The sequence below is a fragment of the Astyanax mexicanus genome, chromosome 2 (genome assembly GCF_023375975.1).
Source record: "Astyanax mexicanus isolate ESR-SI-001 chromosome 2, AstMex3_surface, whole genome shotgun sequence".
NCBI classification, from domain to species: domain Eukaryota; kingdom Metazoa; phylum Chordata; class Actinopteri; order Characiformes; family Acestrorhamphidae; genus Astyanax; species Astyanax mexicanus.
The window spans coordinates 26582299-26601763 of record NC_064409.1 but is presented as its reverse complement, the minus strand read 5'-3'; the positions used below and the strand labels follow the sequence as shown (position 1 = coordinate 26601763).

Below are 19465 nucleotides of genomic sequence, written 5' to 3'. Positions count from 1 at the left end.
AGTGGGGGGGTAGCGGTAGTCAAGCCATAGAGTATCTTTAGAGTAGCCATCTTAGCTAGTTAGTTAATATGCTACCGTGGGTATCCTGGTCTTACAAGAGTGTACACTTGCATGATTAGCTGGACTGTATTTGGCATTTAATGGTCATTTATTTTATGTATGATTTGATATTATTATTGACACTTTACAAAAGAGTGTTTCTTCGTTATTTGCCTGCACAGATAGTTCAGTGAAGCCTGTAAAGACAGTTAGACAATCTACAAGGTATTTTTCTAGTCTGTAAATTATAAACTAGCTTGCAAACACACAAGTTTTTCAATACAGCAAACAAAGGCAATTACCTACCTTCCACGTCGTGCACATAACCCTCAATCCAGTTACTGTAGCCTTTTAGTAAAACAGACAATTTTTCGACTGCTTTCATCATTAATTTAGGGAGGTTAGTTTTCCATGCAGGTGCTGCCATTTAAACTGGTGGATATTCTTGGAATTTCCATTTTAAGAGTGGGTTTAAGGGTTATCTTAAAAATTATGGTAGAGTTATTTTAGAGTTGATCCTGGGGTTAAGTTAGAGGATATAATATTGGGGATCATTATTATTACTGCACCCAGTTATAGCACCACCTTTCTAATGTTTATGGTCAGTGTGTGTATATATCTATGTAAAAGTCTAACTTAAAGTGCAGAAACTGTATACTGACTTGTATTTATCTAAATCTAATATGAGGAGTAAAACAGAAAAACTCTTGTTCAGTAGTATATTTTACACCTTTGCTCAAGTGGAGTCTCGTAAACAGAAGTGAAAAAAAGAATTGGTGCTAAAATACAGCTAATAATAAAAAAATGCAATATATCTTTAAAACATTCTGAAAGTTTGGCACAGGTCAATTTATTAGTTTGTTTCTAAACAATAAAATAGTCTTAAGGAGATGTTTTACAGTTTGGTTGTGGTCAGATGTTGGTTCCCCGTGTTTGAAGCAGTGGAGGAGAAACCTCACATGAGTCAAAGTGAAAACAATACAGTAGAGTTTTAGTACATTAAGTAGTAATCTGGATTTCATTTACATGCTAAATTATACCTACAAACCTGTAAACTGGTTTTATTTTGCCTTTACGTTTACTATTAGGCCAGAAACCATCAACACAAACCATTTTATCAGCCTGTTCTTTAACCTTCAAGTAAAACATTTACTACATAACCCACATTTCATAACTACAACTCACATGACCCATATAGCACAACAAAATCAATGCAATTATCTTATATTCTATTTATTATTCTTACTTGACAGCGTATTTTACTTTAGCCTCAACGTGTGACATGTGGTCAGCTACTCACCACAAACATTATTCTCCTGAAGTAAGTGTAGTCCTTGACTACCTGTGGCTTTCTACAGCGGGCGGGGTTTATGTAAATATAGGGGGTGTGGTTACAATGAATTAAGACTGGTATGTAGTTTTATATATTCAGTGTAGAGACTAGCTACAATGTTTCAGATTATTGGCCTTTTTATAAGCTTAAATCTTAATATACAGTGATAAAGTGTTATTTCTCCAACATTTGATTCCTCTGAGTGAGTATTTGAGTAATTTACCCCTGACTATCAGTCTGAAATGGCATTACTTTCTGTCTCATAGTTCAGAAAACCCCATTTTTAACAACTTTCTCCTCAGAAACAACATGGCGGGAAAGGCGGGAACATCGACCGGTCGCCTCCCCCATTGGCTCGGCGTTACCCCGGTGACTGCCGCCCTGCGTGATGACGCTATATGAGCGCGCGCGGCGGGAGCGCGCTCCCTTTTTTACCGCCATCAGAGCGGCGCGAGAGAGACACGCAGATCCAGCAGGCTGAGGCAGAGTCTCCGAGTCCCGGCCTCACAGTCCCGCCTCAGACCGCTTCATCTCCGCCTACAGAGTCTCCCGCACCCGCCGGTACACCGGATCAGCAGCAGGTGAGCTCGCCGTGGCTCACTGAACTGCGTGTTCTCTCGATGGCAGCCGCGGGGGAATGTGTTTGATGGTGATGCTAAGCTAACGAAGCGCGGCCCACACGCGGGCGGGGAGAGGCGGCTGTATCGCGGAAAGTAAGGGAATGAGTTCCCGCGGGTGTAAGATACGGGTTAGATGTTGTGTTAGTGAGGCGGGCTGTGGGCATTTATGGCTGTGTCGCCTGTCTGGTTGTTCCTCCCCCCGTTTCTTGTCCTTCCCGCGGCGACCGGGCGCGGTGTTGGAGCTGAGGAGAGTAACAGAGCTGAAAATCTTTATTTTACCTCAGACACACCGCGGGGTCGCTGCTTTAATCTGCTCCTCCACATCACTCACAATAACTCCCCTGCTGCTCGTAGGGCCGACAAGGAGCTGTAAAACACCCCCCAACCGGAGAAATGTAGGTCCACAGTGGCAGGTACCGGCAGTTCTCGCTGTTGGTTTTAATCCGTCCCCCCTCCGGGTTAAGGGGTTAGCCTCAGTGCTAACGGGCTCATCCGGGGAAACACGTGGAGCCGCGGCCGGTCTTGGCGAGGGGGCAGCGGTTGCTCTCACTCTTTGGAGGTGGTGGTGATGGGGAAATTAGAGCTGCTAAGAGTTAAAGTAGTAATAAAGTAATGACGGTTATAGTCCAGTCATAAAACGTTGCCCTGCTTTTTGCCAGTTAGGCCCACTAATGCCCATGCGGTCCAAAATAGTGTGGTAGCTACTGTGTCTGAGTGGGCTGCTGTGAGGTCATCTGTATTACTGTTTAATTTTAAATCTGTAGCTACATGTTTGAAAGAGAAACATTTTCGTTTTGAATGGAGTGTATTTGTGAGGTCACAGAAAACAAGCTGGGCTTTTGTGCTGCAGTTCTGCTCTGATCCATCACAGCTTTTTAAATGTAGGCAGCAACTAATCTCATTTGCATATCTGTGGTAAAAGGAGGGTTTTCACTCACTACGGTCTTAATACATAGGTCTGGATTCTATGATTATGATTTAGTCTGAGTTTAGTTTTGTAATGTGTTCCATGTATTACCAGTGTAAAATAAGCATAGGCTTTGCTTTAGTCTCAGAATGTAAGCAAAACATTCTACCCAAATATAATGATGGATTCTTTGGTAATGTTTAGTGGTGGTGGGGGCGTTAAAGATGTCCACGTGGCCTGGCTTGGTTCTGTGGAGGCTAAAGGGGAAGAACTCAGTAAAGTTCAGTGAATAGAGCTGTGTTGCTTTTAGATCTTATGCAGTGTCAGTTTGTCTATCAAGATCCCAACAGCAGCTCCTAAACCTAAGGTCTCAGCTTTTGGTGTTCAGGTTTAACATATTTACAGTTTATTATTTAGTTTATTTGCTGTGAGAAATAAGTATAACTAATATAGCTTATACAAATAACAGTTTCAGAGTATGCCAACTCTGACGAAGACAAGTAAGAAATAAGATCCACAACAGGTTATTACTATGAGTAACTGTTTTCTAAAACTTGCAGTAAAAGGCAGAAATGTAATTTAAGGTCCTCTACCTTTGGTCTGGCATGTTAGTTATGGAGAAGGTGCAGATAATTCTGGTGCTTATTTTTTTTCTGGATTTGTTTTGCCATTCAACAATGACATTTAAACAGGATTCAGATATTAAACTGCAGTAATAACGTTCACCTCTCAGATTTATAGTTAAGTGTGTAAGGAGACCTGGAGGGCAAGTATCATGTATTGTCTGTGTGCCTCTGTCTGTGTGCCTCTGTCTGTGTGCCTCTGTCTGTGTGCCTCTGTCTGTGTGCCTCTGTCTGTGTGCCTCTGTCTGTGTGCCTCTGTCTGTGTGCCTCTGTCTGTGTGCCTCTGTCTGTGTGCCTTGCCGCTGGTGGATTTTGCAAAGTTCAGCTCTTAAAAACTCTTTCAGTAGAATGACGTTATTATAGCGCTCCACAAAAGAGCCTGGCCTGTGATGGGACCCCTCCACTATAGATTACAGCTTACTCATCTGAAAAAACACAATACAAAAGGTCCTCACTGGCTGCTTTGACATTGGTCAAAGATGGATGAAGATGCATCCCCCCCCACACACGTAGTGCAGTAGATTGTTTACATTTTCTGCGATTATATAAAAATATAAAAATCATTTGAATGTCTCCCTTCTTATTGGTAAGAGTGCTGATATGCCAGCTTAAACCTGTCCAGTACAGCTGATAGTTGAATTTATTCAAGGTCTTATTGTTTTCTTATTGCAATCACAACCGATCTAGAAGTAGTTTGGGAACGGACTGAAAGCGCACCTAATGTCGCCTAATTGCTGCCCAGAGTGACTAGTCTCTTTAAACACTTACTGTCTGTCATGTCTGATCCAAAATCTTTTTTCTCTCTCTCTCTCCTCAGGAATAAAAACAGACATGGCCGATCTCGACAAGTAAGTACCGCTTCTTTCTATTCCCAGCATGCCTCAGCTTAGAGCTGCACGTCAGGATATTGTAAATAATTTATCATAGATGCTAAATAAATCATAATGGATACTAAATTGACAGTAGGTACTGAAAAAGGCACAGCAGGTAATGAGGGGTGGGTGCCAGGGTGATATTTGGTGGGTATTGGGTAGTTCCTTTATCAATGTGAAGTTAGTGCCAAAGCTTATTTGCCCACCTCTGTTGTGCATCTGCCTCGCAGCCAGGCCCTGTCCACCTGCTGCTAACCCAAAAACACACACGGGTGTGAGTGTGAGAATCCTAGAAGAAAACTGTTGGAGAAGCATATCAGAGACAAGAATACACCAGAAAGAAAGTAAAAATAGATTGCAGTGAAGATAAAAGCAGTATATTAAAATAAACCAGGACTGATGGAAATGTGACAGAATGGTAGTGATCTGGACTCTTAATTGTCTGTGCCAGAAATACGGCTTATAAACTTGTGCTATAGTGCAAGAAGGTTTTGAAGTGATGGACCAGCCTTGTGGGGAAGACCATTTACATTACATAGTAGTTGAATTGCGGAACCTACATGAACTTGTACAGTTGGGACTTTACTTACTGGACTGACTGGGTTTACTGGTGGGAAATTCCTCTCAGGTTTTTTAAAATGTGCTGTGAATTCTGAATTCAGTCTGAGGTGGTGGGTCTACCAGATAGTAGTATAGTCTGGCTCTGCCTCTGGTTTCGGTTTCTGTAAAGCAGAGGCAAATGAGCTATCAAGTTTTAGGACATTTTTTTAAAATAATGAATTATTTTAATTTTTGTTTCAGTAAAGAGCAGGCTGAGCTGGACCCAGCTGATATGGAAGATGTTGAGGAGGTGGAGGAGGAGGAGACCGGGGAGGATGTCAACAGTAAAGGTACTGTCTGCTTACCTGCTGACCTTGCACATTGTCCAATTGCAGCAAATCCTTTCAAAGATCCCTTTAAAAATGTCCTTACCTTTTCAATGCAAATGTAGTTTTATATTCAACATTAAGTGATACAAAAAAATCTACATGAACATTTTACTCAACATATACCTATAAATGGTTCAATCAGAGAAACAAATTATTTTGAAGTGGTACGGTTGGTGAAAAAAAAGGCTGGGCATTCTGTGTAGCCTCTATTTTCTCCATTTAATAATAATGAATCTTCATCATAACCATGTTTTGTTTTTTGGCATGGAATGTTGATATTGGGCTGGAGTACTCTTATTACATTTTTCAAACCAGGGTTCTTTCCTACTCTAATCATAGGCTCCATCTTTTGGATCTTGTTGGAACAAACAATGAGCCTGATTGTGGCACTTAATTAAGAACAAATATTTTTTTCCACTAACTGTACCTAAAAGGTATCGAACCGCAGGGTTTATACCTAGGTGTTAACCCAATCGTGAATTTTTTTTATTATTATTTTTTTTTTGTATTGTTACTGCGTCACTATATTTTAAACGCAAGTTAATTAAGGCACCAAATTTGACTCCTGCTTCTGCTGTAATCTGCCCCGCCCAATGCACTGAACTGTTGTCTGGCTGAATGATTGAACGGTGCGCTCTGAACTTCTAGCTTAGTCCTGGTCATAGAGCTTTTTCTCTCACACACACACTATTCCACTTTCCCTGCTCCTCGTTCCTGAGATTTTTTTTCTTCTCATCAAAGTAAGTTCAAATTTGGAAATCTCACATCCAAGCAGAGATTTTTACAATCTAATTTATCATGCATTCTTTATTCCAGCACCCTACATTGGCTTTATCGCCACTCAAACATACAATTATTTACTATTATTAAATTTACTATTAAAATTGACACCACAAATACACCTATAATTGCATTTTTATGAAAGAATGAATAAAAACGTGCAATTTAATCGCAGCATTTTGTTGTGATTAAACGGATTAAATTTTTTAAGCGATTGACACCACTTAAATATAATAAATAATCTCACTAGTTAGCAAGTTCATTTATATTTGTTGTTTACAATCAGATCAAATAAAGACTTAATAATAACCATGTGAATTTCACAGTATTTTTTTAATTTTCTAACAAATGTCCTTGTTTGGACACATGCTGCCAGATAAAGGCTTCTGTGCAAGAACTATGACTAGATTTAAAGAAGACAGTTACAACATGCGTCAATGCACTTAAGGCCTTTACTAATGAGGGATGTGCCACGATACCTATTAATCGCGGCAAAAAGCTTGTCAAGCTATGTTGCACATCTGAAGGACGCTGTTACTGCCAAAGGAAGTTGTACTTATGTACGTCACTGGGGTTGAATAATTTTGTCTGAAAAAATCCCAAAAGGATGTTTGTTGGTATTAGGAAAGTTATGTCATTCAGTCAGTGTTCTCCACCCTGCAGAAATCATGAACTTTAATTTCCTATGGCCTATATACAGGTGCTGGTCAACGAATTAGAATAATTTGAAATAGTGCTATCATGAAATTCTTTGAATGCATTTTTTGTGCAGAAAGCAAATCAGGTGTTCACCGCACCTGTCCTACTCGTTAGACTAATCACAGAACCTGGAAAAAAATTTGCTCAGCTGAGCTTTCCAAAAGGCCCATTTAGGCCATTTAACTGTGACACTGTTGTTTTATTGAATTAGAATAATGGAGAAACCGTTTCATTGAATTAGAATAATTTTTATTTTAATTACAATCATCACTTTCTCAGTATTTTGTGGCTGTCCCCTTGGCTTGTATGACTGCCTGAAGTCTCCGCGGCATCGATTTGACCAGCTTGTCGCAAGTTTCTGCACTCTCAGCTTCCCAGGCAGTGGCGATGTTCTGCTTCAGTTGGTCCAGCGTAGTAGGCTTTCTGTCGCGAATTTTCCGCTTGACGATGGCCCAAAGGTTTTCAATGACATTGAGGTCAGGCGAGTTGGCCGGCCATGCCAAAACTTCAAGCTGTTTTTTAGTGAACCAATCTTTGGTCGACTTTGCCGCATGAGCCGGTGCAAGATCCTGTTGAAATATGAAGTCTTCTTCGCCGAACTGTTCCTCAACAGTCGGAATCAGGAACGTTTCCAGAACATCTTGATATACGGCAGCATTGACAGTCTTCTTGAGGAAGCAGAGTTTCCCTACACCTCGAGCGGACATGCATCCCCAGACCATAACGCTCTGGGGAAACTTGACGGATCTTTTCACGCACTCGTGGTTGTAGGTTTCGCCACCACGACGCCAGACACGAGGACCTTGGTCACCGAAGGAGATGCAGAAGCGTGATTCGTCACTGAAGACCACTTTCTGCCAGTCTTCAGCACTCCATTTGTTTCTTGTTCAGCATCGGTTTTACTGCTGGAACGCGAGATTTGAAGCCGAGTTCGCGCAGACGACGGTAAGTGGTTGATCTGGAGACGTCAGCGCCGGTTGCTTGTTCCGCAAGTCGGTGAGCTCGGAAGTGGACTTGAACCGGTTGCTTTCTCATCTTTCTCAGCTGCTTGTTGTCGCGAGCAGAAGTTTTTCGGACGCCGGAACAGTTGGTGCGCTTGCTGCAGTTTTTCTTGAGAGCTTTGCAGAAGGAAGACTGGCTGATGCCGAGCTGCTCAGCAATTTTAGTTTGGGTCTAACCTTGTTGGCGAAGGGCTTGAATTTGAGGCACTATTCCGGTTGAGAGGTCGCGCTGCTTACCCATGATTGATTTTACAACTTAGAAATTCTACTCAACCCTGACTTTATACTGCACAGTGAACACTCTTCACAGAAAACAAAAATTCGAGCATTTATTCTAATTCAATGAAACGGTTTCTCCATTATTCTAATTCAATAAAACAAGTGTCACAGTTAAATGGCCTAAATGGGCCTTTTGGAAAGCTCAGCTGAGCAATTTTTTTTCCAGGTAACGAGTTCTGTGATTAGTCTAACGAGTAGGACAGGTGCGGTGAACACCTGATTTGCTTTCTGCACAAAAAAATGCATTCAAAGAATTTCATGATTGCACTACTTCAAATTATTCTAATTCGTTGACCAGCACCTGTATGCTGCGGAAATGGCTCTTAAAATACAGTTGGTACAGAGCAGGAGGAGAGCATCAGTTATAGTAATGTTCAGAGTGCTTAGCAGCTGCTTAGAGGAGCTTGTGGCTGCTGATTTTTGGACAAGGCTTAAGGGGTCTAGGTTTTTCTGAAGCTTTAAAATTTGCATCATCTGAATCTTCCAATTTTAGACTGAGCTATTTTTAGATTGGGTAAGAAAGTGAAGATCAAACTGCAGTTTTTTGATTCCTCACACACCTACTGTTCTGCTCAGTCATCAAAGTGGTGGGGGGGAGGGATATTTGATATTGGCTAATGACCTCATTGACCTTATCAGTGTAAAGTAACAGCTTACTGGCTGTGCACGCATGCACATGCACTACAACATGCTAGCATTCAATAATGCAGTACTCCCCAGTTAGGGAAAGCCGCAAGTGCAGCAGTGACCCCCATAGCCCCATCACTTTCTGTAGTGTCAGAATGAGCATGTGTATTATATGAGCATATTAGAGCACCTCCTACCCTTCCTGTAGTGTATTTGTTTATTTAGAGGTGTTTAGTGTATAACTAAGCTTGTGTCTGTGTTTAGCGAGGCAGCTGACTGTGCAGATGATGCAGAATCCTCAGATCTTGGCAGCTCTGCAGGAGAGGCTGGACGGACTGGTGGGTTCCCCTTCCGGGTACATGGAGAGGTGAGAACACTTGTGTCTTAAGACAGAAACGGGCATTTCCTACTTCCCACCTTTTACTTTATGTCCTAGGTGGTGCTTGTGTTTGTTGCTGTTTAAGTGTTTTTGTATTTTTTTTTTTTATGACTTGAGTAATCATATTAAACATGTATTGTTATTGTGTAAGGTTTATTTGTAACCCATGTCTGTTTCCTGTCCAGTTTACCAAAGGTAGTGAAGCGACGTGTAAATGCGCTGAAGAACCTGCAGGTGAAATGTGCTCACATCGAAGCAAAGTTTTACGAAGAAGTTCACGAGCTGGAAAGGAAGTATGCGGCTCTGTACCAGCCTCTGTTTGACAAGGTGAGACCGCTGACTACTTCCTGTTGCAGTCTATTCTGCTTCTCAGAGAATGGCTAAGACTAGCTCTCAGACCGAGATGGGAATTGTAGTTTTGTAGGTTGCAGAGTGGTGGACAGTTGGGATATACTGATATTAAAATGAATTAGTTAATCTGTTAAACTCATTTGGTTCTAAATTCGAAATGCATTTTTGATGTACCTTTTATACCATACAGTTGCTAACAATTGTACCGCTTTGGCAGGCAGTCAGTAAGACTTAATCTCAGCTAGAAGCTCTGCAGACTGATGTTTGGGACAGCGTAGCCAAACACACTAGCTAGTGTTAGCCATGTTAGCATTACAGTCTGTTAGCTAACAGCTGCTTTCCCCCATCCTTTTCCTTCTTCCTCTGCACCTGGGGAAGCTTTCAGGGGGACCTTCAGGGCTGGTATGTTTAGTCAAATTTAAAAGCCATTTTCTGGGAGTGTTCTGGAGTACTCATCCCAGATCCTCCTAAAATTGGTGTTATCATCCTCCCTTTACGTGGGTTCAGGTACAGTCCACGCCAGGAATTGAAGCTAGCCATGCCCAGATCTGCGTGCAGGTTGTGTGGTTGGTTCATTTTGTAATGCAACTGCTTCCACATAGCACATTCTTTCCACTTTCATTAAGTCCTGGGTGCAGAGTCAATTAAAGATTAGTGTTGCAAAGCAGTGTTAGATTTGAGAAATTCTGATTGCATTTTTATTAGGTTTAACATGGTGCGAACACAGGCATGTCAAAAGCATTTACATAAGAATACATTTGCAGGGATGTACCTAATGTGTCACTGTGTTTACAGCGCAGTGACATCATCAAAGCGGTGTATGAGCCAACAGATGAGGAGTGTGAGTGGAAGCAGGAGGAAGAGGAAGAGCTGACAGTAAGTAAGCAGGTACAGGTGAGCATTAACTGCATGCTCAGTACCGGACTGTTATTAGTATGCCCAGGGTACAGTATGGGTGGGAAAAACAGGGCATCTTACGATAGTTATTGTCAAGGGTTGTTTACTACTGTCACAACGATTGTTTACGTGATTTCACAGCATTTTTCCCCTTTTCAGTAACAAATACCAGGAATTATGGCTATATTGGTTTTTATGTGATACCATGTGGATTAATGAAACAGTAATAAGTCTAACATCTAAGTTTAGAGGACCAGTAAATTTATCCATATTTGAAGCCACCTATTAATGTATCTCAAACAATACAATATATTGCAATATCTTTTTGTCCCGTCCGTTCTGTGCCTCTGCCATTCACTGAGGCTGTGTCAGATTATTGTAAATTATATGTTTATTTAGTGAATCACTGCGCTCAGTCTGATCAGGTGCCTCTCAGGAGTGATGTGGTGAGTGAAGAGACCTGTTTTGATAAGTTGTCAGGGCTGAAGCATGCTGCAGGGTTTGTGGAACTGTTTTACCTTTTAAGAATGAGGTTTATAAGAGGTGAGGGTGCATGGTCATAACCTGTGAAAGTGCAGAAAAAAAATGAAATGGGAAGTGGAAGGGGCTTTAAATGGTCAGAACCCCAATCATAAAATGTGCACAAATCAGCAGAGTTGCACTGGATCCGCTCTGAGAATGTCCCTCAGTTATCACTGCACTAACAAGTGTTTCATTGTAAACTGTGTGTCAGGAGGAGATGAAGGAGAAGGCGAAGCTTGAGGAGGAAAAGAAGGATGAGGAGAAGGAAGACCCCAAAGGAATCCCTGAATTCTGGCTCACTGTGTTTAAGAACGTGGACCTGCTCAGTGAAATGCTGCAGGTAGTGTGTGCGTGTGTGGGAGAAATTGGGTCACAGACTGGGTGTTTACAGCTGTGTGTGGAGGGAATGTTGTGGTGCCCCCTAGTGGTGCTGTAATCCAGCTATATCCCCTTCCTGCAGGAACACGACGAACCAATCCTCAAACACCTACAGGACATCAAAGTAAAGTTCTCTGATGCAGGACAGCCGATGGTATGATATTCATAACTAAAAAAAAAATAAATACAAAAAATGCTTTTCATATTCATGCTTTTTAAAACCAGATTTATTTTTTTTCCTCCTCAGAGCTTCACATTAGAATTCCACTTTGAGCCCAATGACTTCTTCACAAACACAGTTCTGACCAAAACCTATAAGATGAGGTCTGAGCCAGATGAGTCTGACCCATTCTCCTTCGACGGGCCAGAGATTATGGGCTGCACAGGGTAGGAGAGCTAGTATTTGACTTCATTAGTTTATATTGGGGAAATGCTAGGCTAACATTGCTTTCAAACACTGGGCAGGAAATTCATGAACGTGTTCTGCAATGAGATCAGTGTTAAAAAGGGTCTACTACAGCAGGTGCATGAGCAAGTGTTGAGTCTTGTGTGTTCATAAGTTTTAGTGGATGATCACACTGCGGCCCTTGTTAGCTCTTTTTTTTTTTTTTTTTTTTTTTTTTTTTTTTTTTTTAACGCCACCGTAGTAATAATGCAACAGTATTGGACAAGTGTCAGTGTAGCTGCTGTATTATTTATGTTGCGCTGTGAATGTGGTGGCGGCACTGATTCCAGTTTCCTGTATTCAGGTGTACGATTGACTGGACCAAAGGGAAAAACGTCACATTGAAAACCATCAAAAAGAAGCAGAAGCACAAGGGTCGTGGTACCGTCCGAACAGTTACGAAAACTGTCCCCAACGACTCCTTCTTCAACTTCTTCACTCCTCCTGAAGGTTTGTGCTCAGATCCCATACAGCCACTTTTCTTTACACACTGTTGAGCACACTCTCAATAACCCGTTTTTCTGTTCTCTTTCAGTACCAGAAAGCGGAGAGCTGGTGAGTTTCCTGACTGATGCAGAATTGGTTGGAACGGATCATAAACCAAAATATCGTTCATCTTAGTTTTTAGAAATTAACTGATTGCAGGATGAGTAGGAGCTTTGTCAGGTTTTCAGTGATCTTTTGAAAATTGCTCTAAATGCCTATGTATATTAATGTTCATACAGAAATGTACGTGTTACAGCTGCTATGTTTTTATATATATATATATATATATATATATATATATATATATATATATATATATATATATATATATATATATATACACACACACATACATACATACATACACACTTGCAAGCCAAAAAAGTTACGCACACTGTTTGGTTGGAGCGCCTTTAGCTTTGATTAAGTCCCTCATTTAATGTGCCATCGTTTCCACAAGCTTCAGCAATTTTTGGTCCAAAGTTGCATACTTATTCTCATTTTGTATAAATGGGGGGATTTGGAGCACTGGACAAAGTCTTCTCCAGCACATTCCAAAGATTCTTAGTGTGGTTCAGATCTGGACTCTGTGGTGGCCAGTCCATCTGTAAAAATGATCTCATGCTCCCTGACCCCTCTTTCACAATTCCAGCCCCATGAAGCCTGAAACTGTCATCTTGGAATATGTACGGGCCATGAGGGAAGGAAAAAAAAACCATTGATGGAATAACCTGGTCTATATTCAGTATAATTAGTCAGCTGACCTCATTCTTCTAGCAAATACTGTTGCTGAACATGATCAACTGCAGCAACTTTGGCACATAGCTCTGCCTATTAACCAATTATAGCTGAGCTGAGACTAGTACAATAAGACTTTTACAAAATGGTTAATGTTACTGCACAAATGTTATTTTTCTTGCTAATAAAGTGTCAGTATTGAACTTAAATTAGCAGGTTTGTCAATTTTTAACCGATGCAGCGATCTCCGTAAATATTTGCTGCTAGATGCATGTAAAGTTTATCCTTTTCCACAACACAGGATATGTTTGTGTAGTGGTTCAACAAATGTAAAGCTACTCCCTGAATCAGTTAGGGTTAAAAAAAAAAAAAAACTTGATAGCAGCTGAAGCATCCAACAGGAAACTTTTTCTACTGGCTTTTTTTTTGTTTGGCCAGGCAGTGTATCAAATCAAAGCAAATCAAATTTATTTGTGTAGCGGTTTTTGCAACTGGTGTTGTCACTAAGCAGCTTTACAGAAACGTTGTGTATCTCAATGTGGTTTAAAAAAATAGGATATTGGTTTATTGGTCAAGTAACTGGCCCGTGTCTGTGTACAGTAACTTGAATGTGTTAACAGGATGAGGACTCCGAGGCAGTTCTGGCAGCGGATTTTGAGATTGGTCACTTCATTCGCGAGCGCATCGTCCCCCGAGCTGTCCTCTACTTCACTGGAGAGGCCATTGAGGATGACGACGATGATGTGAGTGAAAGACAGTTTTGTGAGGGGGGAGCTGATCTTGAAAGTGTGATTAAGTGTGAGTTGATGTTGGAGTTTTATTTATTTATTATTTATATTTTCCCCCAGTATGATGAAGAGGGTGAGGAGGCTGATGATGAGGTGAGTTAAGTAGCCAGATGTTTTAAAATTGTCCTCCCTGTGTTCTTTGGGACTGCTGTAATTTATTTTGTGTTCTAGGAGGGAGAGGAGGAGGCGGATGAGGAAAACGATCCGAGCTATGATCCCAAGGTACGAATCCAGTCTTGTTTCAGATTGATTTCAACATACAGAATAAATACTGAGCAGTGGATCAGTGGCAGAGTTTGGCTCAGGGGTGTGGGTTATATTCTGTTTATGCTGACTATACTCTGCTAGATTTGGGTCTTCTGACATTCTTCTGACAAGTTCTTAAGGCTGCATGCTGCATCTTTCTTTCTGCTTTTTGTTTTGCTCTAAAATCAACATGCTATTGAGTCATTGGACTAATCATAGCTGGCCTGGGGGACAGGGTGGTTAGCATAGTTTTTGGCACTGTGCCACTCTTCTCCTCCTGCCAGTCTCTCTGATTGATTATTGATGTGATCTGCAGTCGGTCTGGCATGGTGTGAGCCTGTCTCTAAATTTCTCCTCACTAGGTGTAAATGGTGTGTAGAAATAACCCAGTCCTGGTAGGTAACGCTTGTGGCTATACAGCTTTAATAGCCCCACCCCCTTCACCCCTTACATCCTACCCCAGCTCTGTTTAACCACCCCCCTCCCCTCCCTGCATCACCCTGCCCCTCCCTGCACTGTACACTAACATTAGCTGGCTGTTGTGGTGTTTCTCTATAACATTAGTGGGTTTGCATCTGCGTTTGTATCTCTTCTGTATGTTGAATCTGCTGAGTAACCCCCCCCCCCCCCGCCCTCCCCCACCATGACTGTCACTGCTGGACCATGCCTCCAGCACTGACCTGTCATGGTAAAGACCACTGTTTGTCCTGTTGGAGTGTTCATTATTGTACCATCTGTCCCATCTATACCAGTCTGATAATCAATGAATCTGACTGGAGGTATGTGCACGGGGGTGGGTGTGTGGGTGTCTGAGGAGGGGTGTGTGCGCGCGTGTCCTAGTGGCCCTAGACCCTATTTACACACTGGTCACATTATATCTGGTTTAGACCAAACAGACAATACACAGTGTAAACACAAGACTCACAAGTACAAATCTCATTAAGCAAACACCTTTGAACAATACAACAGTGCAAACGCTTGACTCCAAAACTCCTCCCAGTGTATCTCAATCAACTCCCAGTTCTAAGAATCTCCTCCCCTGAAGTCCATTGCTGGTCAGGTGATCTGTATCTGTGAGAATCAATCATGAGGAGTGACTGTGTAAAAAATGATTAGTTTGGAGACTGCTGCCATCTTTTTCTTTTTGCCCCTTTTTTTTTTTTTTTACACTATACTGGTTACAGTATAACCAGTGGATTTGTGTTCACTCCCACACAGTTATCAAATTTCAGTCTGACTTGCAAGAGACTCTGATGACTCTGTCCAGATACTAGTCACCTGACCACATGTGAATGGATGTTTAAATTTGGATGCACTTTGAGATAATAGAAATAAACATTTATTTATTTTTATTTATTAAACTTATATATGGATAAAGAATTGGTTTGGTTACAGGATAAGCACACTGGTTTAAGCCAAACTGAAATAACTTTAGATCTGATCTGCTGTTGGGCAGTTCTGATCCACTCCTAAACTGGCTTGTTCTAGGGCAAAAAATACACAAAATGTAGAATTTTCCCCATCAGAAACTGCATTGAGTTATGTAATCGGTTACATTGCCTTGCATTTTATTCTCAAGCCCTGGAAACAGGACAGACTGTTGCTTGGTTTGTATTTGAGTTATTATGGTGCAGTTAAAAGCTGCAGTAAAAGGCCTTTTTTCATTGCAGGGCTGAATCTTTACAAAGGCTATATTTTACCATTCTGTGCTGGTACTGACTTGTTAACCTGGTTAGTTTCCATTAGCTCGCTTGCTAAATTAGGACTAGGAAGTTCTCAGGGTGTTGTGATTTTTCATTGAATGTGTCTGGTCACATGTTATATGCTAAACGGTGCATACAATAAAAAATAAATATCCTATGTGCTCGGAACAGTTTAGCCTAGCAGTAGAAAAGTGTTCTCCACGCTTCGATAACCAATCCAGAGCAGGAATTACTAATTTGTTATGCTACCCTCTCAATACAATTACAGCAACAAAAGTGTAAAGTTGTAACTGTTGGCATTATTGCACCAGAACAGTCCCTCTAAACCAGTCTGATTTATAGCTGTGAACACTTGTGCTGTAAACAAAGGGGAAATGATTAAAGCTAATAGTACTAAAACTAATTAATCTAAATATAGAGTTTAGGCCAGCAATTAAAACTCAACCCCAGGGTTTTGGGCCAACTCATATAAATAAAAAAAGCATTTGTAATATATTTTTGCTACAGTTTAAGTTCAGCACGATTAAGCAGATGCACTAGTACATCCCAGCTGACTACTTAAAGGGCCAATGCAACACAATAGCAACTGTGTTTACAAGATAGCATGCAGTAATGGGACTGAACACATCCAATGAAAATAAACACCCTTAACACTTCCTAGTACATCCATAAAGTGTGTGGGGACATCAGTCTTACAGAAAGTGTGAACCTTTTTAAAAAAAATGTCTTCAGGATGTTATTTTAATATTAAATGTTAATGAAGTTTAAGTGGAACATTAAAAGACTGTCTGTGTGTTGCAGAAGGATGCCAACCCCCCAGCAGAGTGTAAGCAGCAGTGATGGAGCTCCACCGCGGTTGGGATCCACTGCACTGTAACAGCTTCAGAAACATAGTTCCTTACCGCCTTATTATAATGTTTTGTATTTTCTTGGTAGAAATAATTGAAGATGAAGAGATACGGTTTTTGTTACAGAAAAAAAAAAAAAAACACTGACTCATTATACCAGAGCCATGGCTCGTTCATCACTTAGTATTTTACTAGACCGGTTTTCCTCTGTTCTGTTTGTTTATTTTTCTTTCTGTAAAATAGTTAGAATGCTGAAACTCCCTCAAACGCATGACACTCGTTTCTTCACTGCTAAAAATAACTAGTTGGGTTCTCGTGATGTCGTTTGTTGTATTGCTCTTGGACAACAGCTGTGGATGTGAGATGCAGCGAAATTAGAGTAGCCATTCACCTGATGGCACTGCCTGTGTTTTTTTTTTTTTTTTAAATTGGGCTTGATGTGTTGTAACATTCCATGTGCTAGATTACTGCGAGTCAAGCCCTGAATTGGTCATTAAATCTGGCCCATCACATTCCAGCCTGTGAGGAATTGATCCTGCCCACTTCTGGCTGTAACATAATGCCTTTATTGCAACTAGCCCAAATAGCTCCTTGTTTTGATCCTTGGTGTGGTACATGATTGCAATTAACTGCTGTGTAGAAAACTATGTAGGGAATGGAGAATGGGGTGGGGGGGGTCAATTGAGATTCAGCTCATTTTAGCACTTTTTCATGGCGTATGCTGAGGACGTTTTTCGGTTTTAGCCTGCATTTCAGCACAGAGGGGGTTCTGCCCTGTTTAACCTGGGTTAAGTTTTATTGGTTCAGTTTAAATCATTCTTAACCGGGTTAAAACTAGTGCTAAGTTAACACTTGTCATGCTTATTAACACTTGTGGTGGTTTTAAGCCCAGCTGTAAGTGTTGCTCGTGATGAGTGTTCAGCCAGGCAGGACCAGTCACAAGATTTTGATTCTGATTGGTTGGTGTTCATCCAGCCTCTGTGTTGCAAGCCCGTCACTGTGAAGGGTTGTATGTGAGTGTCTTTGCGAATGTGTGGAAATGTACAGTCAGGTTTTGGTAGCCTGTTCTCTTGTAGCCCAACGCAGCAGAAAGCAATAGCACCCCTCTGGAGTCGACCCTAAGAAGCCCCTGTAGCCTGAACAGTGAGTGAATGCTGCAGCTGTTGTCGAAGTGAAATGCCATGCTACAGATACTAATGTACTCAATAACTGTACGTGGATGTATATTCATGAAATAAATGGGTTAAACATCTGACACCTGAGTTTGTTCCACTAACGCTTTTCCCCATTCTGTGAATGGATCTATTTGACTTTGGACAACTCCCACACTGACTGAAACGACTTAACCATGGTTTAGAGTGGAGGTTGGTTTGAGGCAAACTTGTTCAGAGTGTGAAACTTATAACTGTAATTAAATTAAACGAATTGAAGTTACAGGTAGAATAGTCTTGGTTTTCCTGTTAATTTATAACCGTTCACTTCTAGTTTTACAGCTGGCAGCAACATGCGGCACCTCATGGTCTGTGAGGAAAAGGAAAAAACTGCTGTCTGCAGAATTATTATTATTAGACAAAACACGGGAGCGGGTTTAAAAAAAGCAATCCCACACAGACCTTTATCTCAAACCTTCACTCTAAATACACCTGTTACTATAACAAACTTCCCATCTGAAAGAATTCACCTTAAACACCCACTCTGAACACGTTTGTTTACCTTTAAAAAAAGAACCCACGGTGAATACGTTTCTTAAACAAACTACAACTCTGTACGAGTTTGTCTCAACAAACTGCCGTCGTTCTCCTTCAGTTGTTCACCGACGTGTTTCAGAACTTTTGAATCGGACAGTTCTTTGCGCCTGACACAGTGGCTGAAACTCCACCCTGTTTGACTAGGTCTGCCTAACAACAGAGCGATCTATATTCTGATTGCCTCAACGAGAGTACATTATAATATACAGCTGATGGATTGGCAAGCATGAGAAATACCATGTGTGGCGTGAGACTTGAGAACACTGCTTAAACGTGTCAAAACTTTCAAACAAATCCACCCTCTGTTAGTTTCTCAAACGCTTAATGAGTCTACATACTAAAAAACCTATATTGAACGAGTTTACCTTAACCCTTATGTGGTGTTCGGGTGTTCTGTGGGACCAGTTTTAATTTTTTTATCAAGGGAAAAATTATTAAAAAAAAAAAAAATTCTAACTCAAACTCATCGGCCTTGTCATTTTCTGTGAAGAACATATATCAGAACACATTTTTGATGAACACACACTACTGGACCCGGGGCTAATAAGGTGTGTACCTTCCCTCTGTTCTCCTCCTGTTCCATCTGTTCTCCTCTTGTCTGGGTGTGTTTGTGTGTGTTTTGTTTCTGCCCCTGTCGTTCCTGGAGAAGGTTGAAATGTAGAATTCAATGGATACCTGTCAGAAATTGAATAGTCTTTTGCCCAAAAAATGAGCCACCATGCATAGCTGCCCAATGTGATAAGGATGCTACTAGGGTTGGCGGATGGCAGTTTCCTCGGTACAAGACATCAAGTCTTTTTTTTTAAAGCTTTTTATCCCAGATTCCATCCAAAACATTATTCTGAATTGCACTTATTTAGAGGGAAGGCCTCTTTTTAGAGAAAAGTGAAAAGAAAGACAGACCAGTTCCATTTACAGGTGTACATTTTAGCTAAATGAAGTCCCTGAGAAATATCAAGGAATGAGAGTTGTCCTGGACATGACTCACATGCCAAACTTTTTGTACATTGCACAAGCTGAGACAGGAGCTCCAAAAGAAAAGTTGACCATGGTAGGAACCATACAGAAAACAAGCCAGCGCTTCTTCCCCAACTGCTGAATATAAAGAACAGGCCTGTCAATTCTTCCAAGTTTGTGTACATAGCCAACACTTCCCTGGTATCCTATGTGGTACTGCACAGAAATGTGCAAATCTGCAGCCAGGAGCATCAAAAACCAGAGATCATC

General features: G+C 41.1%; 1 protein-coding gene across 5 annotated transcripts; it reads left to right on the top strand.

Moving 5' to 3' along the window:
* Positions 1-1789: 1789 nt before the first annotated feature.
* On the top strand, positions 1790-17745 carry nap1l1 (nucleosome assembly protein 1-like 1). 5 transcript variants are annotated; one of them, XM_022674286.2, is made up of 16 exons: positions 1790-1933; positions 4340-4370; positions 5196-5284; positions 8974-9076; positions 9274-9415; positions 10235-10327; positions 11070-11198; positions 11319-11390; positions 11484-11623; positions 11986-12131; positions 12217-12236; positions 13526-13648; positions 13754-13786; positions 13865-13915; positions 14302-14334; positions 16444-17745. In XM_022674286.2, the coding sequence occupies exons 2-15, from the start codon at positions 4354-4356 to the stop codon at positions 14305-14307; spliced, it is 1164 nt and encodes a 387-aa protein (XP_022530007.1). In that variant the 5' UTR covers positions 1790-1933; positions 4340-4353; the 3' UTR covers positions 14308-14334; positions 16444-17745. The 5 variants fall into 5 exon arrangements, with proteins under 5 accessions (XP_022530007.1, XP_007239502.1, XP_007239500.1 ...); XM_007239440.4 differs by lacking the exon at positions 14302-14334 and having other exon boundaries at positions 10235-10315; XM_007239438.4 differs by lacking the exon at positions 14302-14334.
* The last annotated feature ends 1720 nt before the right edge of the window (positions 17746-19465 follow it).